At 41.8% G+C, this 24,387-nt stretch overlaps 3 protein-coding genes across 7 annotated transcripts in view; 2 read left to right on the top strand and 1 right to left on the bottom strand.

Moving 5' to 3' along the window:
* Napepld (N-acyl phosphatidylethanolamine phospholipase D) overlaps positions 1-3,809 on the top strand; it is a 43,695-nt gene extending 39,886 nt beyond the window's left edge. For all 5 annotated transcript variants that reach the window (XM_036180897.1, XM_036180901.1, XM_036180900.1 and 2 more), the window contains exon 5: positions 2,728-3,809. In XM_036180897.1, coding sequence (XP_036036790.1) covers positions 2,728-2,862 — 135 coding nt within the window. In that variant the 3' untranslated portion in view covers positions 2,863-3,809. The remainder of the gene's footprint in view (positions 1-2,727) is intronic.
* Positions 3,810-7,060: 3,251 nt separating this feature from the next.
* Positions 7,061-24,294, bottom strand: Armc10 (armadillo repeat containing 10). The gene is made up of 6 exons (XM_036180905.1): positions 23,988-24,294; positions 20,667-20,815; positions 17,854-17,988; positions 16,616-16,792; positions 8,321-8,392; positions 7,061-7,539 (listed from the first exon to the last, which is right to left on the bottom strand). Exons 1-6 carry the CDS (start codon positions 24,118-24,120, stop codon positions 7,285-7,287), a joined length of 921 nt encoding a protein of 306 aa, XP_036036798.1. The 5' UTR covers positions 24,121-24,294; the 3' UTR covers positions 7,061-7,284.
* Fbxl13 (F-box and leucine rich repeat protein 13) overlaps positions 24,271-24,387 on the top strand; it is a 211,753-nt gene continuing 211,636 nt past the window's right edge. Inside the window, exon 1 of the mRNA XM_036180894.1 lies at positions 24,271-24,336. The gene's annotated coding sequence lies outside the window, so the exon portion shown is untranslated. The remainder of the gene's footprint in view (positions 24,337-24,387) is intronic.

Below are 24,387 nucleotides of genomic sequence, written 5' to 3'. Positions count from 1 at the left end.
GACTACATCCACATGTACATTTAAACCCAGAGAATATCTAACTGGTTGTCTGTTCTCACCATTGCTAACTCTGTCTTTCCTTGCAAGCACTGAGTGCTGCAGGCAGCAGCCCTGCCTCACAGCCCTGCAATAAGGAGACGCAGCCTGGCACTCTGACCAGGCAATCAGAGTCCCTCCTAGAGACCTCCACTTAGGTGTAACTGGGATCCTACGCCACAGAAAAGAACTTCAGGTTAAGTGAGAATTTTAGACAACTCAGTATTAAGAAGCAAACAGTAAACACAGTTTAGAGGGCAGTTAAGAAAGAGATGTGCCTGGGGCTGTAAAATGGCTCAGTAGTATTAGAACATGCTTTTGGCTTTAACCTTGGTTCATTAGCTGTTTTACTCAGTTTGGGATGTTGCTGAGGAAGGAGGGTGTTATGGCTGTGCAGGCAGCCTTAACTGTGGATTTATTAGTTGTGTCTAGAGTTTTAACTCAGTCAGTGGGAAAATAAAGTGGGTATTAGTGAAAGAACTCTTTCCCTTTCTCATGTCCTCTTAGTGTTCCTACTTTGTGTTCTCTTCCACCTTTCCAGCCCAGGTCCTCTTCTCCAGTCACATTTCCATGTGAGCTATCTCCCCCTCCCTCTCACCTTCCCAGACAGCTCAGCCTTCACTGCTACACACTGTCCCTTATAGTCCTCAGCACTGTAGAAGACCTTCATGGTGGGAATCAAATCGCCACATCTTCAAAGTAGCCTGGGAGCATCATGTCTGGGATGAAAACCTCATCTCTGATGATCACCGATATCACTTGAGTAACCTAGCCCTTTGAGGGTGTGTTTAGAGGGTATTTCCGTGGAAGGGCCTCTGAGATGATTGTACTTAAAAAAAAAAAAACTTTATTCCCAGCACTTTCTTCTTCCCAGAACATATTGACTCCTCAGATATCTTATTTCCTTTTCTGTCTATCTCTGCATTACAAGGATAAAGACTTTTGTTTGTTCACTAGCCTGACATATTCTGTAGATGCATAGGAGATGGTTCTCATAGAAGGGGGAGACAGCCTCCCCATTGACGATTAGTTCAGAATTTACTTTTTTAAAAAAAAATTCCAAATGTTACAGCCTTTCTAATTAGGTAACAACAACAAAAAAACAAAAGCAAAACAAAAACCTTTGAATGAATTTTTTAAAAAAGCTATTATACAGCATAGAGATTTAGGTCAAAGGGAAATAAGAAAAAAAAAAGATGAAGTTGGAATGGGGCCTGGAGAGGGGATGCGCCTGGGAGGAGTTGGGGGAGGGAATAGGAAGTGAGTATGATTAAATAGATCATATGAAATTCTCCAATAAATAACACAAATATTATTTATTTAATTATTAACATTACATTATTACTTAAATAATATTACCTTAAATAAATATTAATTAGTACCTCTGGAGCTGTACTTATACATTTATTAATTTGTTTTTTTTTACCACATCACAATGATTCTCTAGTTTTCTGTTTGGTTTTTTAAATTTGTTTTTATGTGCTTGAGTGTTTTCCCTGCAATGTATGTCTGTGTACTACCACATGTGTGCCTGGTGCCCAAGGAATCCAGAAGAGGGCAACTGATTCATTGGGATTGGAGTTAAAAACAGTTGTGAACTGCCATGGGGTGCTAGGAATTGAACTGGGTCCTCTAGAAGAGCAGCCATTGCTCTTAACCTATGAGATATCTCTTACAGTCCCTTTAAATATTTAAAAAGATAAATAACTAATGAAATTGTTTACCTTCATACTTTAAATTTCTTTATAAATAATTTTATTCTACATTCAAGTGATCTGCACTTTTATAATTTACATTGTGTATGGGTATGGAGCGTGTGCACCATAGCAGGAATGTAGAAGTCACTTTTACCCTTCTTTTGTTTTTGTTTTTTCGAGACAGGGTTTCTCTGTGTTGCCGTGGCTGTCCTGGAACTCACTCTGTAGACCAGGCTGGACTCAAACCCAGAGATCTGCCTGCCTCTGTCTCCTCAGTGCTGGGATTAAAGGCATGTGCCAGCACCACGACCAGTTTTTTACCATGTGAGTCTAGGGATCTAATTCAGGGCCTCAGGTTTGGCATCAAGTATTTTCGTCCATCTTCCTAATACAGTTACAACTTTTAAAGAAAACATTCAAGTGTGCAGAAACATTCTGGAGCATGCTTTGTGTTGTTTTATTACTGCTACCGAGCACTGAGGCAATAAAGGGAGTTGGGGCTTGACTGCATTGTCTGTTCTTGGGGCCCCCCCACTTCATCCTCTGACATGGTTTGTTCGTGGGGGGCTTTATGGGTAACAGCCTTCTTCAGCCAGAAACATTTGCTTGTCCACACAAACACAGATGCACAGAGTCCCACATGCTTAAATGCGTTATCATCTAATCTTGTATTATCATTTCTTAGTATTGATTCTAGCTACACTGAAATTGTATCATGTGAGATCAGGATCCAGTTTTGTGTGATGTAAGGAGGCACCACAGTGTACATACAGACATTTGGATGGACTTATATCTTTCTTGTAGTAGACAATTTTAATGACTTTGTAATTAGTGACTTAAATTGTGTAAGGCAAACTTGATAATGGTTCATCTAAAAGAATGTATGTAGGCAACTTTTGATGTTTTAAATTTATTTTTAGTTTAAGTGCTTATTTGAAATAGCCCTCAAGTATTTGTATTGTAAGTTTTCATTTTCCTTCCTGTTACTTGCCAGCATTACTTAGAACCTCCAGTGAAACTGAATGAAGCTCTGGAGAGATATGGACTTAAAAGCGAAGACTTCTTTGTCCTAAAGCATGGAGAATCAAGATACTTGAATACTGATGATAAAGCTTTTGAAGAAACATGAAAATGGAAATTTTCTGTGAAAACAAAAGAGAAGATTAAGAAATTCACAAATATTATGACATTTTTCACATGGAAACAACTTCTGCAAGTATGTGTTTTGTTTTGCATTGTAACTTGCCAATCGATAAAACTCATTTACATTCCTGAGAGTCCAGGAAGAGTTATTTAAGGAACTGTCCAATGTAGACTTAAAAAAAATACCAATGACACAAACCTTTTATATATATAATCAAAACACTACATTTTAGTGGTGGTAGAATTTCTGTGGTTGTAAAAACTGACATTAAAGTTTCATTTCTTTTTCTGTTATTCAGGGCTTTCTACAAAAGCCCTACTTAGAGTTTTCAGACATATACACCTTTCCTATATTCATATTATAATGATGAATGTGACTTCCACATGCTGAGTAAATGCTTCAGGTTTTACTGTCAGGATGAGGTGCTGGTCATGGTAATACATATCTACAATCCCAGCACTCCAGAGGATGAGGCAGATAGACTACAAGTTCATGGTCAACCAGAGCTACAACTAAGACCCTGCCTCAGGAGGAAACATTAGCTTACATGCCAAATGTTAAGTGATTTATTTTGTTAAGCATAAGAACATAAATGTTTGGGCTAAATTATCATTAAAAATTTTTTATTGTGGTCAGATATACGTTGCATAAAATTATAATTTTAAATATAGTGAAAAGAAGCTCCTTGGCATTAAGAATTCACATTCTTCTGCATCCTTGCACATCTTAAGTTTCTAAGAGGGCAATATCCACACAGCTGCACCCCAAGTTAAAAGCTGACAGTCAGAGAAGAGAACAGTGTGGGGTTGAGACGTAGGGGAAGTTTAAATTTCAAAGTCAGACATTCTGCTAAGCACAACTGTAATTACAGTGAAGTATCTCACACACACCAAAATGTAAATACATCATGCACTTAATTAATTAATTAAGTTTTATTTTTTTCATTTTCCATTTTCTGTATATGTACATATATACTTTTTCCTGTTCTCTAAGCTCTAACCCCAAATAGAACAATAAGTATGTTTTACATGACTTGGATGTGTTAATATATTTTTATATTAAATGACCTATAAGCACAATTGTACTTTTTAGTAAGCCATTGTGAAATTACAGTAGTTTTTAAAGCTTCTGGGTATCTGCTGACCGGTCTTTGGCCAGTAAGCCTCTGTATCTGCAGGTTTGTTGTGAACCTTCAGGAAGTGAGCTGCCCAGATGTTAGTGAGGGTGCTTCTGACTCAGACCAATGAAATCAACTTCCTTGGCACAAAACACAGGAGGCTTTGTCTCTATGTCAAATATGTAGGGAGTACTCAATACTCTGATGTATTTGCATGGGCATATGCATGCCACACCTTGGCCTCTCATTGGACTTTCACCCTTCTGTCATGTATTTGATTACCCCAAAACAAATAACTTGTGTTCAGCCCCAATCTCATTATGTACAAGAGGACAATGTCAACCTACCTTGAGGGGAAAGTAATATTTTTTTAAAAAACAGCACTTTAGAAATCTAAGGGAGAAAACATTTAAAGACATGACTGGCTGATACTGACAGGTATATGGAAAGCTGAATAGCAATGCTTTTGAGAATACACTGTTTTTGTTGCAAACACCAAACTGGAGACTGACCTTAGAGGGAAATAGCCAATATAAACGATCATCAGAATTTAGTATTTTTATATAAAATATTCGTATCAGTCAAGGGGAAATGTGTATTGTAATATTGTGTGTATAGTGAAAGTGACTTGGAGTCCAAAGCGCAAGATTCTATTAGAATCAGCTTCAGTATCTCCACTGCAAATGGCTGTGAATCCGGAGAGTAGGGCTGTGGATGCAGCCTCGGGACAGTGCTCCACCTGGCACCCTTGCAGCCATTTTGTCATACTCAAAATCTTCTTACTTCAGCCACTGATAAACTTGCTCAAGTATTTCTCCATGAATGGTCTTAAATTAACATTGCTTTTGTCACCACAGGCGCTTTGCCTTCTAGTCCCTTGAACGGGGCCCACCTCCTTCCTTGTTCTAGGCTTCCTCATGATTTGTTTCTTTCTCTGTATAAGGCCCATTCATTATGAAGTATATCCACATATCTCTTTAACACAACCACCCTATCTTCACTTTATTTTTCTAATCTACATTTCAAAGGATGTACGTGTAAAGTGAAAATAAATTTTGAAAAATCTATTCTCTTTTGTCAGTCTAATCTATATTGTAAATATGTCAATTTCATGTTCCTTTTTGGTGAGTGTCATCCCTGAGAAATCCTTTGATATGACTAACTGCCTGGGAGGGTGGTTCCTTCTTTGGTGTGCTATGATCTGCATAAGAATCCGGTTTGTATGTCTCACTATTCCTTGGTAGCTATGTGACAACCCACTCAGCCCATGACACAGAATCAGCTAGCTGCTGCCAAGTAGGGTTCTTCAAACTGATGGAGGAGGTAAAGGTGGCAAGGCGCTCTAGACCCAGAATTTCGAAAGCACACTGCAAACACCCTGGCTCCTGGATAACCTTTTCAACACCCACTTTTATTAATAAGGCAGGTTTAAAAAATTGTTATGAAGAAATGTGCGTTTTGGAGAATACCTTGAATGCTGTGCCATCAGCAAGTTAAAGTATTGTTAGCCATCATGGCTTAGCGCTCCTCCTGCACACTGCAGATTTCTAGTCTCACCTTAAAAGTTTGCCCTGTTCAAAGAGATTCTTCCAAGCTGATGTCTTTATCAGGCCTGAGAAGACATTTTTCAGGTTGAGGATTTGTGATTTATGCAAACACTCTAGGACTTACATCTTTACAGTGTGTTCTGAAGTACTCCTAAAGTTTTGTCTCACACACAGTGACACTTCTGTTTGCCTGTTTGCACACACAATGCTAAACACAAAGGCAGAATGGACTCATACAGTAGAACCTGGCTGAATTCAAAGATATTGAACTTAAACCTCCTGGGAAGAAACATTTGAAAAGATAACTGAAAATGTTTATAGGGCTTAGAGATGGCTCAGTGGCTAAAAGCACTTGTTGCTCTTGTAGAGGACTTGGGTTCAGTTTCCAGCACCTATATGGTGACTTACAACCACACTTCTCCAGTTCCAATGCCTTCTGACCTTGTGCCCATACATACATGCAGGCAAAACACTCATACAAATAAATTTGAAAAAAAATTATATATTGTAATTTTGTGGATGAAAATTAGTAAAATAATGTCAATGGGGGAAAATTTTGTACACCCTTGCACTTTTTGTTTTTATTAAAAAATTATACATTTATGCTCAGTAAAAAATTCAAACAGTAGAAATGGGTACACACAGAAAATACAATGTACCCACCTCCCAGTCCTATGCCCAGAAGTTTTACGTATCCTTCTAGAAATGGTGTCCATGTATAAATGTATTTCCCATTGTTAAAAAAAAAATACACAGGACCATAATACATTGCTTTACAACATGCTTTTAAAACTTCCATTTCATGGGTGTATTTCTATGAGTACAGTTAGGCTCACCCAGGTCCGTTACTTTAAAGAGCAGCTACTTGCTTTACCCAACTGCCTGTGGGTGCAAACTTGGATTGCTCTCCAGTATTTCACACATCCTTGTACATGGGGGTGAGTACTGAGAAAACATTTCCCCTGTAAATGTTACTGCAGCTTACTGCTCAGAAGTGAGGGAGGAGTCTGACAATGAACAAAGCCCCGCAAGCAGGAGGTGGGGATGGCGAGTGTGCTCGAGCTTGGGCACCGCTGAAGCTCAAGGGCCTTCTGTGGCAGTTCTAGTCTTCACCTCAGCACCTAGAACTGCCTGATGAGCAACTGCAAACCACTTCCGGGAGTTAGGACTGTACAGAGAAAGGCCACTCATTCCATGTGAGGGAACTATTAATATCTCCATAAATATCTCCAGCACAGTCTCTCATATTCATTTGATACCAGTAAGATCATTCAAAATAAACCCAACAAAATGTTTGTCCCAGAAGTGAGTCACATCCTGAGTGTTTGACTGGAGTATTTGTAGACTTCACCTGCTGATCATACCTAAGCCCCAAACCCCAAATCTGAATACTCCAAAATCCCAAATTTTGCCAGGTAGTGGTGGTGCATGCCTTTAATCCCAGCACTCGGGAGGCAAAGCCTGGTAGATCTCTGTCAGTTTGAGGCCAGCATGGTCTACAGCAGGTTCCAGTACAGCCAAGGGCTATACAGAGAAACTCTGTCTCACAAGAAAAAAAAAATCCCAAATTTTGAAAATCATCTTGGAGTAGAGCTGGTCACCCTGATCTGTGTTAAAAACAAAATACAACTTTTATTGTTTAACTCCACCAGCTGAAACAATCCTTTGAAAGGAAGGTAGAAAATAAGTTCCTGTGTGCTGACTTATGACTGCATTACTCTTAGAAAAAGTAGGAGCAACCCATCAGAATTTGGGCATTATTGCTAAAACCTTCTCTTTGACATCCACATCATGGTGATAAACTAGAGCTCTCATTTTCTGGGCACAGTCTTCTCCATACAACAGGGAGAACAATGACCCCTTAGCGAAAGGAGGCTGACTAGCTAGGCAGCCTTCTACTCTGAGGCAATTGTTTATATTCTGAAACAGTGTAAGCGCCCGAAGAAGAATCTCCTTTGCTATTTGCCCATCATAAAGGGAAAGAAATGAAGAATCCACCTGAAAGAGGAAATACTGAGTGTCATTTTTGTATTCTGAAACATCGACTAGTTTACATTTAAAAGTCTGACCACAGGCGAGCCAACCTAACTGCTAACTTACTTACACCTGTGCACTTTTTATCCCTTTGTTTGTTAGCTAACAAGTAAGATTTCTTTGGAACCCCAAAGTGTAGACATTTGGAAAACCAACCATTTTAGGATCCATCCAGTTTTTGTAAGAACTCATCAATTCAACCAATATTACTGTCCACACACAGTACAGGTAACAGGGCTGAGTGGATGGTTCTATTTCTGCAGGCAGGGAATTCCAGTTCATCTCTGCGCCACTCTGACTTGCTTTAGAACATGGGGACAGTTTTCAAGGATCTTGCTTATTTGTTACATGTTTGTGTCTCCTAAGTTCCAAGAGAACAAACACTATGTACTTGCTGGTTCGGGCACTCTGCCCAGCATCAAGCACATACAGGTGACTCAACACTGCTGTTTCAGCAAAGGCTGAGGTCACGTGCATAAAGCAAACCAAACTTACAAATGCAATGACACTGTGCACTGCCAAAGGAGAAGAGATCACTTGATTCAGAGAATTTTTAAAGAGGGTTTTAAAAAGTCAAATATGCTTGTTTCAGTAAACATAAATTCATATATACAAGGAATAATAAGCTAACACCTTAGTTCTGCTCTTCAGAGATAATCCTTGTCATTGTTTTTGGCAGACCTTTCTAGATGTATTTGTCAAAATCTATGTGTGCATTTACAAACCAGGGAGGTGATGGACTTACTTGGGCACTCAGTAGTCCTTCTGTCATGGCTGGATTCTCCGACAAGTTCAAAAGCAGCTTCAAAACCTGCACCTGCCGGCAGAAGGCTGGGTTTACTGGATCAGCAAGCACGACCCTCTCCCTAGATGCTGGCCTCTTCCTCCCCGCCACCCGTAAACTCCTGTTTGCACCTCCAGGCCTGGCTCCAGGTCTCTCTGTGAAGTATCTGCTTAGCTCCTCTGACCCTCAGCACCACATTCAGAGCAGGTATGTATGTGCCATGTATACCTCAGTTCTCTGTCTCAACTGCTGGGGAGACAGAAAAAACTCAGCAAATGTCTTCCAATACCGTAAGTCTGCTATGTGTTAAATCACCTCTTTTTCTCCCGTGTTTGTGCTTGTGTGTATACATGTTCACATGTATGTGCATGAGGAGGCCAGAGGCTGAGGTCAGTTAGACTTGAACCCAGAACTCACCTACTGGGCTAGTCTACCAGCTTGTTCCAGGGGTCCCATCTCATGCCCCCATGCTAGGATTACAGGCAGGCTACCCGCCCAGAATTTACATGGGTACTGGGATCTGAACGCCTGATCTCATGCTCGCACAACGAACAATTTAACCATGGAACTGGTTATTCCTCCAGTTCTAAAGTCAATTTTATTATGAGTCCTGGTAAGGATACTCTGATCTTTGAACAACAGAAATCTCTCAAAGCTTAGTTTATTTATTATTCATGAAAGCTATCAAAATTCTGTAGGTTTGGTCACCATGACCAGAAACTAGAATCTTTTCCTTCGACAAGGTTATTATGAATCTTGGAGCTTATCTTTTAAAAATGTGAACAATGTTTAATGATCATTTAAATGGGAAGTGATATTAAAGTGATTTAATAGCTAATTAAAATGCTAGCATTCCTATTACTTATTTCTGAAAAATTAATAATTGTATAAACTTTTTTGCCTGTATGTATGTATATGCACCATGTGTGTGGTGCCTGCAGGTCAGAAGCGGATATCAGAGCCTCAGGAGCTGGAGTTACCAATGGTTATGTGGGTGCTTGGAACCAAACTTGGGTCGTTTGCAAGAGCAACACATGCTCTTAAGTACTGAGTCATCTCTCCAGCCCCTTTGAAAAACACTAACCCATACTTTCCACAAGACAGTTGAAATTAAAATGAGGAGAAGGAGGAGGGTACTAAAGCCAGGCCAAATAACAACAACAAAACCCTCCGCTTTTCACTAGATCCAGGGAGGAAGCTGGATGTCCATTTTTCTAACTGATCAAACAGGCAACAGATACTGACTTTAGAACTTGGAGGGGAGAGGGCGATGGGGATCAAACCCGGGTCTCCTGGGCTTGGCAAGCACTACCCTACCAAGGTCGACCTTAGCCCTAAACCATTTCCAAATATAGGACAACAAAGAAAAAGGAAGTTTCCACATCATACTGTATGCATGTCAACCTACTTATGAATGAAAGGTGATAAAACTTTGCTTAACCTCCTGTAGTTAGAAGGTTTTCTGGTCCCACCAGGCCCCGAAGTCCTATGGCCCCGCAGTCCTATGGCCCCGCTTATAAAATAATCACTCAGAAGCTTATGTTAATTAAACTGCTCAGCCATTAGCTCAGGCTTACGACTGACTAGTTCTTACACTTAAACTCAGCCCATTTCTGTTAATCTGTATGTTGCCACACATTCTGTGGCTTTACCTCTGTGCCTTACATGCTGCTCTCTGGATGGCAGGCTGTCATCTCCTGACTCAGCCTTCCTCTTCCCTGAATTCTCCTTGTCTGCTACTCCCGCCTATACCTCCTGCCTGGCTACTGGCCAATCAGCTTTGTATTTATCAACCAATCAGAGCGATACATATTCACAGCATACAGAACATCTCACAGCAACCTCCTTTTTATCATCTTTTAAATTTTTGCAGGGTGTGGAGCGCTTTAGTCCCAGCACTCAGGAGGCAGAGGTGGATATGTGTGAGTTCCAGTCCACCTGGTCTACAGAGCGAGTTAAAGGGCAGTCAGGGCTACACAGAGAAACCCTGTCTCTAGAAGCCAATCCCCCCACCCCCCAAAATTAAAAAATTGGAAATTAATACATGGTCATGATCAAATGTCAAACAATGCAGAAGAGAACAAGGTGAAGACAAAAAGCATGCTTTTCACACAGGTGTTTCTTAGAAAAATGATAGACTGTTAAAGGTAAGAAAGCAAGAGTGACTTCTGACCCTCTAGTGCACTCTCTGAGAGCTAGTGTGAGATCTCAGCTGGCCTGATGCTGTCGGTAACACCAGTAACAGGTCTAAGGAATAAAGTCCCTGGCTGTAATGTCAGTGAAGCTTGGAGCAGGGTAACAGGAACAAAAGCTGTGTGATAGATTGCCTTGACCTATGAGATGAACCTGGGTGAACGTCCACTCATTGGCAACCAGAAATAGTAAGAAATAGCTACTAAGTATCTGAAATGTGACCTTGCTGTCCTCTAACACAGTTGAAAGTTCTTTTTCCTTTCTTGTCACGTGCACCACCTTGTGGTGATCCAGGACACTTAAGTTATTGGCTCTCTGTTGTCAGTGCAGATAACACTTTCCAGTATTTGGATTTGCTGTGCATCAATGGCAGCCACAGATCACTGCGTACAGGGAAAGCAGCGGGCAGAGAGGGCACCACCAGAGATCATAGCATGCAGAGAGGGCACCACCAGAGATCACAGCGGGCAGAGAGGGCACCACCAGAGATCACAGCGGGCAGAGAGGGCACCACCACAGATCACAGCGGGCAGAGAGGGCACCACCAGAGATCACAGCGGGCAGAGAGGGCACCACCACAGATCACAGCGGGCAGAGAGGGCACCACCACAGATCACAGCGGGCAGAGAGGGCACCATCACAGATCACAGCATGCAGAGAGGGCACCGTAACAGATCACAGCACTCAGGAAGCACCGCCACAGACTAAATAAGATCTTTAATAGTCACTCTGCAGGACACTACCTGAGGAAATACCTATCCATGACAGACACATACAAATGGGTGACTATGCAACAATGCACTTTTGAGTTAGAACTTTACACTCAGCTTTTATGGAGAAACAATGCCATAATGATGGCCAGGTTCCCATTAAAATTTTAATTTTCTATCCTAGAAAAATTGTAGGCAATGCAATGGAAAAATACAACAAAACAATGAGAGTCATCTCTTAAAAAGTAGTAAATTTTATCAACCAGATCTGAGACAGATATATACAGGTCCAGAGAGATTTGCTTGGCTCTGAACTAAGAGTTCCTCCTGGATTCTGGGTAAGGCAGCTGCAGAGACAGTCAAGGGCAAGGTTTTTCCTATAGTAGTCATATTAAACAGAGGGAAGGCGTCTCCTGGGCCCCAGAAGGCTGGAAGTCATCTTCCACTGGGCTGGAAATAACCAGCAACCAGAGCAGTACTACAAAAAAGATGGCTGACACTTGTATTTAATTCTGAATGTCTGGGATGTCCTGGACCAGACCCAAATAAGCTGGGCTATAGGAAATGTGGAAAACCCATATAAATACCTCAGAAGCGCTGAACTACAGAGAGGTACTTTGGTGATTATACCCCGAGAACCCCAGAAGCACCGAAATAATGTCAGATACTTGGGGTATATCTTCACATTGATCCTTCCTAAATACTAATGCAGCCAAGTATAGTAGCACTAACCTATAAATCTCAGCACTTGGGAGGCTGAAACAGGAGAGTCAAGAGTTCAAGACTAGCCAAGGACACATAGTGAAATTGTCTCAAAAAATAAAAAAAAAATCCAGCTTGGGGCTAGCTAGATGGCTCAGTAGGAAGGGCCCTTGTAGTAAAGCTTTAGAACCAGAGTTCAAGTTCCCCAAATCCAGGTAAAGGTGAAAAAAAGAACTGACTTTACAAGGCTGTTGTCCTCTGATCTCCAGGGGCACACTGTGACACACACCTTTCCTCCATCTTACAAACAAATCATAAATAAAAATTAAAAATAAAATCATATCCAGTACAATCAAACACTCATGCATTTTGCTTTCAATTGTCTAAAAGAACACACATCTACATGGTTAAAACAACCCTGATAAATAATAGACCCCATTACAACTAGTCAATCTACATTCTATCGATTGCTTTATAAAGAATAGCAGGAAGAATAGACTTTAACACAGGAGATTCACTAGGACTTTCAAGTGTCTCCTGTGGTCCTATCTGCCATCTGCACCTCTGCTGCCTCCTCCATTTGTACAACAGACAATAACCGTGGAGTAGGAGGACTTCAACAAATAATGGCTGAACCAAAAAACAAAACCAAAAATCAGCCAAACAAACCATTTTGTTAAGAGAGTAATGGAGGGCTGGGGACATATTGCAGTTGTAGAGTGCACACCTGGGGTCCATTTTCAGGAGGATATAAAACCAGGCAAGGTGTGCACGTCTGTAATCCCAGCACTCAGAAGGTGAAGGCTGGATGGGAATCCAGGATCATCCTCTGCTGCACAGTGAGACCCCACCTCAAAAATCAATAAGGGCCATGAAGAGGCTCAGCAGATGAGACACTTGTGTAGGCCCTGGGACCTGAGTCTGAGCCCCAAATCCACAGAAAGGAGGAAAGAGAAAACCAACTTCACAGCTTTCCTCTGGCTTCCACATATGCTTTATACCACACATCCACCAAATACACACACACACAAATAAAAGAAAACTTATGAAAAAAATAAAACAGGGCTGGTAGGAGGCTCAGTGGGCAAAAGACCTGCCACCAAGCCTGAAAACCAAAGTTCAATCATTGGGACCCACATGTTGGAAGGAGAGATCTGACTCAGGGTATGTGCACCATAACATATGAGTTCCTCCCTTCCTATAAATAAATGTAGTGGTGATGATGATGGTGATGAAGACAGTTACATGTGACATAAAAATGGAAAGGGACATTGAGGACACTGGGGAGTAGGCAGGGTTAAGAAGGAGGGAAGCTGAGAAGGAAGAATGTGGTAGTTTAGATGTAATTGGCCCCCATAAACCCATAGGCACTATTAGGGGGTGTGTCACTGTGGGGCTAGCTTTGGGGTTTCTTATGCTCAGGTTTCTTCTTTTTTTTTTTTTTTTTTGTGGTTTTTCAAGACAGGGTTTCTCTGTGTAGCTTTGTGCTTTTCCTTGATCTCCCTCTGTAGACCAGGCTGGCCTCAAATTCAGAGATCCGCCTGGCTCTGCCTCCCGAGTGCTGGGATTAAAGGCGTGCGCCACCACTGCCTGGCAATGCTCAGGTTTCTTATGCCCAGTGTCTCAGTTGACTTCCTGTTGCCTATAAGATGTAGGACTCTCAGCTACTCCAGCACTATGTCTGCCTGCATGCTGCCATGCTCCCTGCCATGCTCATAATGGACCGAACTTCTGAAACTGTAAGCTGCCACCTCAGTTAAATGTTTTCCTTTATAAGAGTTGCCATGGTCATAGTGTCTCTTCAGTCTTAGTTAGAAACCCTAACTAAGACAGAACAGAAGATGGTACCAGGGACTGGGGTATTGCTGTGATAGGCTGGACTATTTTTGTTTTTTGTTTGGAGTAAAATGAACTTTGATACTTTTGGTTAGGAAAGCAGCGGGATGCTTTAAGCACTGCTTAATAGGCCATACTAGTAGGAGCATGGAAGACAGTGGTGCTGTGTGTGATTTGATAAACTGGGTGTATGGGTGGGAGGCTACCTCAAGAGGTTTAATATGTTACCTAGAGATCATTCCTGTGACATTTTGGTGAAGAATGTGGCTGCTTTTTTTTTGCCCTTGTCCAAAGAATCTGCTGGAGGCAAAAGTGAAGAGATTTGGATTAATTCCATTGGCACAGGAAATCTCAAAACAGCCTAGTAATGGTAACTGATGGAGGTTTATAATGAAAAGAAGCAAGCTAAGCAAATGAAAGTACAAAAGGCACAAACTGAGAAAAGGGGCAACAGGAATTGGAATAGAGTTAACTCCTGTGCTCAAGGAGAAAAAAGGATTAAGAAATAAAGTGAGTGGTGACCTCAGGGCAAGATCCCACCCAGCTAAGTTTCTAATTTGTGAAAAGGAACTAAAGAAAAGCTTAGAGCCAGATGTGGTTATGGTGATATTTTATTTGTACTGAAATGTGATTTTATTTGTATGTTAATAAATAAAGTTGCCTGGGGGTCAGAGCTAACAGCAAGCCATAGCAGTGGCCAGGCAGTGGTGGCACACACCTTTAATCCTGATCACATGACAGGCAGATCTCTGTGTGTTCAAGGATACAGCCAGCATGGAGACACATGCTTTTAATCTCAATACCAACCATATAAGACCTGGAGGTCTGTATATTCAGGCAGTGACGAGGAGGTCATGTGGTTGGATTTACAACCAATAAGAAGGCAGAACAGAAAGTCAATATGAGGACAGACACAGAGAAGTAGGCCTTTTTCTGAGGGGATGGACGACAGTAGCAGCTAAGGGTAAGAAAGGGTTTTTAGTATCAGCTTTTAGCTACTGCTCTGACCTCTTGGGCTTTTAACTCTGCATTTGGCTCTGTGTTTCTTATTTAATAAGACTGTTGCATCTACATGAGGTGGCACACACTTTTAACCCCAGCACTGGGAAGGCAGAGGCTGGAGGATCTCTGAGTTTGAGGCCAGCCTGTCTACAGAGCAAGCTTAGGCAAGTGAAGGACAGAAAGCTGATAAAGATATAATTGAACAAAGGGGCCATGTTCCAGCCCCAGTAAGCAGCAGAACTTGTAGCTTTGGCCAAGTGGTTCTGGACTTAAGGATAAAAGGGACTACAGAATTTGCCTGAGATTAAGGAAAGCCACTGAGGCCAGGGAGATGTCAGGTTGTCCCTGAATGGAGGCCTAGAGAGGCCATTGTGTGAAGTTGTGAAGTTTAACCTGGACTGCCTTGGAGAACCCAAGATGTTAGGGGTGCCAGAGCTGTGGGATACCTGCCGAGGAGAGCTGCTAATAGGGAGTGGAACCAGCTCAAAAGGAAGAAGTGTGTTACAGCCAACAGAGCTGAAAGGAGTTGGAGATCTGAAGAGCATTTTGACATCACACATTCAGATGCAGAGTCTGGAGTTTGCCCAGCTGGTATTCCATTCTGTTTTGGTCCAGTATTTCCTCACTATGCTCCCTTCCCTATGTTTTGGAATGGTAATGTATATCCTATGTTGGAAGTATGTGATCTGGTTTTTGATTTTGATTTTATAGGGGATTAGAGTTAAGAGATTGCATGAATATCAAAAGAAGACTTTTAACTTTGTACTTTTCAACATTGCTGAGACTGTAATAGACTATGGGAACTTTTGGAGTTGGACTAAACGCATTTTGTATTATGGTATTAAAAGCTTATGGCAGTCATGGAGTGGAATGTGACAATTTGAATATAATTGGCCCCCATAATCTCACTATTAGGAGGTGTGGCTTTGTTCGAGTTGGTATGGCCTTATTGGAGGAAGTGTGTCACTGTGGGGGAGGGCTTTGAGGTTTCCTATGCTCAGTATACCACCCAGTGTCTGCGTTCACTTTCTGTTGCCTTCTGATCAAGATGTAGCAGCATCATTTTCCCCACCATGATGATAATGGACTGAACCTCTGAAACTGTAAGGTACCACCAATTAAATGTTTTTCCTTGTAAGAGTTGCCATGGTCATGGTGTTTCTTCACAGCATTAGAAACCCTAACTAAGACAAGGAGTAACAAAAACTATACATAAAAATGAAACAATGAAATCCATTACTTTGTATGCTAATTTTAAAAACTGGTCAATCCTAAGATAAAAGCTGCAACTTATGGTCACTATTTCTGAGTCCCTTTACTCAGTGTTCCTATTTCTGGCTAAGGATGCTAGGGATCCCAGTAGAACATGGTTTACTGATTGTCAGAAAATCTAATGACCACCCACCTGAGGTAAATGTCACATGACCTTCACACACGGATTCTGCAATTCAGTGTTAGGAGATAAAAGTAATATGCTTTCTTGGGCTTCTGAGGATTTTTCATAAACTTTAAGTGGACCCTGCAATTTGCTGTATAGATCAGGTTGGCCGTGAACTCACATAGATCCACCTGCCTCTGACTCTCGAGTGCTAAGACATCACAGGGTTGAAATAGATGGTGTGGAATTTCAGTCTTTCTTTTTCCTCACTGGAACTTATTCTGTAGTCTAGGTAGAGCTCTCAGAACTCTGCCTGCCTCTGCATCAAAGAGTGTCGAGATTAGAGCTGTGTGTTACCACACAGACTGCAAATTCCATCTTACTAGGTTTGAGGCAACAGCTCTCAACCTGCAACACCGACTGCTGCACTCCTACCTTGGTGCTTCCATTGCCAATAAGTAGCAGGTGGAGCAGGCCTGCGATGTAGCTGCTGAGCAGGTGCTGGTAGTCATTGGTGACGGTCATGTTTGTAAGCAACCTCAGTCCAGCCAGCTGCACAGCAGAGTTCAAGGGATCCGCAAAGACATCCTCACAGACTCGCTGGACATACACCTGAAGGCAAAAAGAAAGACTGAGCAACAGGCTTTCTAGAAATGTCTCCTGAATGGCTGAGTGGATCTCAGGATGAACTGGTTCTTCAGAAAAGAGGCTATTTATGTCTGCACTCCAGCTCCGGTGACCATTTTAGTGGAGTCGCCTTTGTTAATGGCCTGGCACTGTGCTGAGAATGAAAAGCAAGCAGAGCAAAAACTACGTTCAGCTCAAGACTGTTCTGGATGCACGTATGCGAGCTTCCACATTATATTCACTTTCACTGCTGAAATGCAACGAAGCACTGGTGGGGACCGTGCATGTGTTTCCAGACTGGAAAATTTATCACTCAATCAGAATGCCATCAAAAACTGCAAACTTGTAAGAAAATGTTCCTCATTTGAAGTCTAAGAAATGATCAATTAACCACCCAACACACCTTTATTAACATTTGTGAGAAACTTCAAATGTATCCACACTGCCGTAGATGTGGCAATGTAACAATAAGGAAGCAGAGATCAAATTTGAAAGCTCTAAATTACACTTGTAAGCCAACTGTTTCTCTTTGGTCACAATTTCCTTACATCTCCATCCTTTAAAACACTACTAGCATCAACTCCTCCCCTTGATGGTGAGGAGGGCTCTAGATAGGTATGTACTGGATATTTGAGGATGACGGTCCACCAGTTGCTTATCTTCATCTTTAGCCACTTTTTTGTAGATTTGTTTTTTCCTCATTGATTTTGGAAATATTTTGTTAGACTGAAAGTGCCATCCCATGTGTGTCTTCTTCTTTCTGTACAACGGAACGGTTTAAAAACACTAAGTTGCACTCACTTGGTTTCTTAGTTTACCGAGTCTTTCTGTGGGTGTGAGTTCCTGGATGCTGGCTTTGTTCTTTTAGCATTCCTGAATTAAACTGAAACCCAACTAGAAAAGCCTAGGGGATAGCTCTGCTTTAGTTTCTTTCTTTAAAGGTAGTTGTTGGCTATAAAGTTATGAGGCACACCCTGTTGGTTCCATTATTCACCTTTAATCTTTTGAAAGGACAACCCGATGCATTTTTATTTCAGACAACTCACCTTTATCTTGATTTGATTTTCAACATTCACACTCAGGTTATTTAGTGCATTTAAAGCTTTCTCTTTAATACTGTGGTTCAGAGAGTTGATTTTGTTTCCAACAATTGGGATACCACCCAACTCACGAATAATGGCCTAAGAGAGGGGAAAAAAATGGACTGTAACTTCAATATGCAGCCCTTTAACCGAATTCTGTACATCTAAAAACACAACTAAAATTAATCACTTTAGAGAAATGCTATTCTCATAAATAAATCTTCCTGTAGGAAATTTCATTACTTAAAAAGAAATTGTATTTATGTGTGTGTGTCTATGTGCATGCAGAGGGCAGCCTCAGCTGCCATTCATCAAAGTGCCAGTCACTTTTTTTTTTTTTTTTTTTTTTTTTGAGACAGTTCTTTCATTGGCTGGGACTCAACAAGTGTGGAGATGTAATATTCTAAAATATGTTATATTCTAATACTGGAACTTTCTGCTGGACCTCATAGCCAAAGTTAATAATGAATCTTGATGTCACTTAAGATTGCTAGCCTACCATGTACTCACACTGTTTTACCTGCCTATTAACCTTGCCTTGGATTTCCAAAGCAATTAACTTTTTCAACCTAAACTAATGCACAGTGACAATCTTAAGTAACATACTCTTTCTTGCCCCTGAACCAGAATAATGCATGTGTATCATTATTTCTGAAAGCAGCAAATACAGAAATTGAAAGTAACTATTGATATTGGTTAAAAATAATGTTTATTATCTGGGTCAGTTGGGATCAGTTGGGACCAGTAATTTAATCCCTTGTAAAACTGTTAAAGATTTCTGTAAAGTGTCCCATCGTTCCCCACATGATGTTTTCTATGCTATTTGTAGAGGTCTAAATAAAAATGGTCCCAAGAGGCTCATAAGGAGTGGCACTATTAGGAGGTGTGGCCCTGCTGAAGAAGTGTCTCTGGGAGTGGGCTTTCAGGTTTCAGATGCTCAAGCCAGGCCCAGTGTGACTCCCTTCCTGCTCCCTAATCCAGATGCAGAATTCTCAGCTACCCCTCCAGCACATCTGCCTATATGCTGACATACATCTCACCATGACAATAATGGACTAAACCTCTAAATTGTAAGCCAGCCCCAATTGAATATTTTCTTTATAACAGTTGCTGTGGTCACGGTGTCTCTTCAAAGCAATAGAAACCCTGACTAAGACACTGTTCAATAAATAGTGAGGCCCTTTGTAGGCACAGCCAGTTACATCACTTGCAGACAGACATACACCAGGCAGACACACAAAAGGACAGGCACAGATTCAGACTCAAATAACAGACAGAGGACAAAAGACACAGGGAGCATGAAGTACAGTGGACTCCCTCTTGGTTAAATGACTCCAAGGGGAAGTGCTTTTATTTCCTCAATGTGACACAAATGCATTACTGGTGACTCAGAGTTCATCACTAATGTGTACAATCAGTGCAACCAAGTAGACCTTGCTGGCTGGCCAGGGAGCCTCATGGATCATCTTTCTGTCCCCACCTTGCTAGTGCTGGGATTACAAGTGGCTACACCTGGCTTTTGGCTTTTTCAGTTTGAGTTCTGAGGATTGAATGTAGATCCTCATGCTTGTAAGGTGAACCACTTTACCTACTGAGCTTTCTCCTCAGCCTTAATTTTCTATTTATTTTCATTATTTACTTTACTTTTCATGTGTGTGGGGGAAGGATGCTCATATTCATGTATGTGGAGGCATGTTCCTAAGTGTGAGTCAGAGGTCAACCCTGAGTATTGTTTCTCAGTAGCTGTCTTATTTTTTGAGACATGGTCTTTCATTATGATTAGAGCTTGGTGATTAGGCTACATTTTAAGCCAATGAGCCACAGGTACTCCCTGCCTCCTCAATGCTTCCTCAGTGTTGGGATTAACAGTGCATGGCACCATGCCTGGTTTTCATGTGGGCCCACTTTACCCATCGATCTATCTCCCTTTGTTTTAGCTGACAGACACTACATATGTATGTATGTATGTATGTATGTATGTGTATATATATGTATGTATGTGTAGTTTAAGTTTTGATACATGCATACATTGCATAACCACCTTAAATGCATATATTTCCTCAAACATGTATTACTTTTTAATGGCAAAACATTCAAAATTCCTTCTTTTTTTTTTAAGCTCAAAATAAATGTGCATTGATGCCAATGTTAACAAGAAGTGTTGTTGAAAAAAACAAAACCCAAAATTATTTTTCCTTGTTCTCTGTGGGGGAAAGGAGAAAGAAGCATTCACATTGAACTCTTCAGTCTTAGCCATTTATGCTGATTTGGTGGTTATCGCTGGCCAGTGACCACCTACATCAGGATTATGCCAGCAAGGTCAGCTATCCAATGAAAACACATACTTAAAATGTTATATGCTTTTTCTATTTTTTCTATTTTTTTTTTGTTTTTTTGTTTTTGAGACAGGTTTTCTCTGTGTAGCTTTACTCCTTTCCTGGAACTCACTTGGTAATCCAGGCTGGCCTCGAACTCACAGAGATCCGCCTGCCTCTGCCTCCCGAGTGCTGGGATTAAAGGCGTGCGCCACCACCGCCGGGCGCTTTTTCTATTTTATGGAAGCTCTGCCTTGTGATGAACAGGAACTATTACAAATGTGATGCTAGTACCCAACTTCTGAGATAGGACTTCCTGTGTCATTATTTGGCTGTGATTTTCTGATGTAAAAAAAACAAATAATGTTGTGAGCATAAGTAGCCATACGAGGATACAGAGACTCCGAGAGTTAAGTGCCTAGAATCATAACTACTACTGTGTGAGAAAAAGAGGAGGCTTACTTGATTAGCTGAGAAGGCTGCATTATTACCCAGGGTGACCAAGGCTTTTTCAACAATTATAGGATCATTGGTTGACTCCAGCAGGTATAGAAGTTTTTCAAGTTGTTCAGCATTTAAGATCTCATCATAGGAACCATCAGTTAAGTCTTCTGCATAAGAGGAAAGCCATTGAAAGATCATTAAAACATCAATGAAGTGTTTTGTTTTTTTAAGTCTGGGGACAATTTTCATCATGTTTGAGAGAAAGCAAAAGGCAAACAAGGTGTAAATGCTGGCACCTGTGGGCAAGAGGAAGATGAAGAGGAGGAAGAGAGAAGGCCACAGCTTCAAGAACACAGGCCGCTTCAAGAATGGAGGATGGCATGTGGAAGAAGGGAAGTACTGACGAGTGAGAAAGTAAGTGTGGGGAGCATGCTTAGGCTTTTGGTCAGAGTCAAAAAAGATGAAGAAAAGGGAAAGGGAGAGGAGAAGGCAAGCCTCTTCTGAGTGGGCAGCCCAAACTTCCAAGGTTCTGTAGATGGCTGCCTGGCATTGCTTGTCTGAAGCACTTTACATGGTTCATGTCATTTGATTCTCAGGTATTCCTAGGACAAAGATACTATTACTATTCTGAATTTATGTAGGAAACAAAGGCACATAGCCATCAAGTATTAGCCAGTGGTCCCATAATCTATGTCTATTAGTAAGGTAGTGCACGTAAATAACAGGGACCCCTGATGTTGACAGCATTGTGTCTCCTACTTTAACATTAGGTATATGGATCTGATCGGACATCTGACTAAAGAGCGACCATGTGATAGGTTTGTGTAAGTAGATAAGGGAGGGACTAATTGCCCTTTTAAAAGTCTATCAGGAAGGAAGCCTGCTAGATATACTCCTAGTTTTATACTGAAAACTTGCACATAGTGCTTAGATACAAGAAGTTACTAAGTGTATCTGTGTTCCATTTTACCATAGTGTATCATCATATCCTCCCTCCCCCGCTTCTAGTGTTCAGTTCTCTGGCACTTTTCTGACTCAAAACAAGTCATTTACAAATCAGAATTTCTTTTTCTGTAATTTTGCTTCCTTTGTAACACTGAATTTTATGATTTTCCCTGTCAAGATGCCTGGGTTCCAGGACAATGCTAAATAGTTGTGATAGTACGTCTCTTAGTCTTGAACTTAGTAAAGACGAAACTAATGTTTTAATATTAAATACCTTTAATTAAAGCATCTTTGTGTTTGTTTTTGATGAGTATTATCAAAATTCATCAATTTAAGAACATTTCCTTCTATTCCTAATGTTGCAAGTTATCAGAAATACTATTTTAATGACTTTTACACATTACTATGCTGTTTAAAAATATATTGATGCAATAAATAACATATACTCCTATGAATTCTTCTTATATGTCCATCTGGCCTCAGGAGATCATTTCCTCAACTCTCTGATAGATTTTCTTTATTTATAATTGAGGGAGATTTGTACTATCTTTGTCAAGTTCTAATGTCAAGCTGACTGAATGATTTGATACTGTTTTCATCTTTTCCAAGGGCTACAAAGAGTCTTAGTTCAGGAATTATACTTTTTTTAGGAGATAAGTTTTCACTATGTAGCCTAGACCTGAGTTGATTCACTTTCACACCACCGCCCTCTGCTGGACTGACAGACCAGCAGTTACACATTTCTCAAAAGTTTAAGACAAAGAAAAGAAAAGGGTAGAAATTTGGGAAGGGTCCATGGGCAACCTATTAATAAAGTTGTCTGACCTGTGTTTCATTTCCAGTACCAAAGCATAGTGGTGTATGCTGTCAAGCCTAGCAACAATGGCAATGGAGAAAGGAGGATCAGAAGTTCAATTTTCTGCAACACAGTAAGTTCCAGGGCAGAGATACATCAGACCCTCTGCCTTAAAAAAAACAAAACATGCCAGACAGTGGTGGCACAGGCGTTTAATCCCAGCACTCGGGAGGCAGAGGCAGGCGGATCTTTGTGAGTTTGAATCCAACCTGGTCTACAGAGCTAGTTCCAGGGCAGCCAGGGCTACACAGAGAAACCCTGTCTCTAAAAACCAAAAATCAAAAACAACAACAAAAAATATTCTTGCATAGAAATATTAGAGAAAGGAACAACAATCTTGGCTTTGTAAGGGCAAATTGCTCATCTTCACAAACTGTTTAAACTCTGACAAGAGGGTAAGACGCTGCACACCCTCTTTTCTGGAGGAAGTGGAAGGCTGGAATGTAAATCCATGGTTGGTCCTGGTCCCTTCAGGTAAGTGCAAATTTTGAAAAGTAAATGCCAAAGTTGTACAACCCGAAAATACTTTTCTACCTGCCTATAAAGGTGCTTTATTTTCTCTTTAGGGAAAGGCAACAATTATCTATATTGCCTTTACTCTCACCTATAACTGCCTGAACTCTCAGTGAATTTGAGATGAATTATGTGTAGAAAATCGTACTGTCAAGTCCTCTTATTTTAAGGACAAGCTACTATTTATTTTGCATATGCCCAGCTACACAGAGGTGAGAATTCTGTCTCTGGAATGACATTAACCAATTACATGTAACGGTGTCGGTCAATAAAAAATATTACGTTTCTCTACCTCTGAGGAAGGCAGGTTTTTGGTTGGCAGATTTTATTTCAAATTGTTTTCCCAACAGTTTTCAGGACCTAAACGATCCCTTTATGTGCAGCAGATTGTTGGACCTCTTAATGTCCCAATCACCATAGGACTGACCCTACAAGCCTTGTCTGCCAGAAGGGAGTACCTCCTGTAGGCTGAGGTTATTTCCAACACACACCCCGAATTTTAGGATGCTACGGAGGGCTTCAAGGTACCTGCCCTGCACAGGCCCGTAAAGTGCTTGCAGAATTGCACCTAGGGGTCCTTTCTTCACACAGCTACGTGCCAAATTTCAACCTGGGCTCAAGACCCTGCACTTACACTCTTCGCAGTCAGGGGCATTTCTGGTAACACAAAGGCCCAGGACAAACTTTAAAGTGACAAGCAATCTACATGGCGTGGAGAAACCTTGGTTCTCAGCTGTGAAGCCTGGGGAAGCAACAGAAAACTTCAGGCAATATTTTCAGCCCTTATTTTAAACAAAGAAGTGGGGGCAGGGGAGCGGCTCAGGACCCACCCAAGGAAACCTAGGCTTCCTGACTCGTCTATCTCCAGCTTTCCTCCACGCCCGGCCCCATGTCCTCCCACTCAGACCTAGTTTTACAGCGACGACAGGGAGTCTCGAGTGCTTAGGACACCTCCGGCCCAGCCCAGCCCGGGGTGGTCCTGGAGCCCCGAACCTGTCCACCTGCCAGGTGGCCCATCGCCTCACCTGCAGACTGCGAGGGGCGCAGCCGGCGCCCGCCTCGCCGCGGGCCCCGAGTCAGCCGGTAGATGCAGTAGCAGGCGCCGGCGCCGAGGACCAGCCCCGCCGCCACCCAGCCCACGTCCCGCGCGCCGCCCATGCCGCTGCTGCAGGGATCCGGGAAGCCAGGACCACGCGCAGGTGCAGCAGGGCCAGAGCCAGCTCTGGCCCAGAGGAAGGAAATGCGGTTGGAGCTCCGCCTTCCGGAAGCCGCCCTGCTGAACGCGGAAGCCCGGCGGGCGGGCGGGGCTTGCCGGAGGCGCCGCTCCCACGGAACCCCGACTGCAGCCTCTTCCGGTACCCAAGACCTCCCCGCGTGAGTCCCGCCTCTAGCCCCCCCCCCACCTCCCCTGCCCAGCTGTGCCCC

The sequence above is a fragment of the Onychomys torridus genome, chromosome 3, assembly GCF_903995425.1.
Source record: "Onychomys torridus chromosome 3, mOncTor1.1, whole genome shotgun sequence".
Classification (NCBI taxonomy): domain Eukaryota; kingdom Metazoa; phylum Chordata; class Mammalia; order Rodentia; family Cricetidae; genus Onychomys; species Onychomys torridus.
Note: the sequence above shows the minus strand (reverse complement) of the source record. Positions and strands in the feature narration are given on the sequence as shown.

Excerpts from the sequence above, each read along its gene's own strand:
- Armc10 (XM_036180905.1), bottom strand. The coding sequence starts at position 24,120 with ATGGGCGGCGCGCGGGACGTGGGCTGGGTGGCGGCGGGGCTGGTCCTC. Across the intron at positions 17,989-20,666 it reads CAGCCTTCTCAGCTAATCAA|GCCATTATTCGTGAGTTGGG; the intron begins GTAAGCCTCCTC and ends CCCCTCTCTTAG. Across the intron at positions 8,393-16,615 it reads TTGGCAATGGAAGCACCAAG|GTGCAGGTTTTGAAGCTGCT; the intron begins GTAGGAGTGCAG and ends TTCTGCCGGCAG.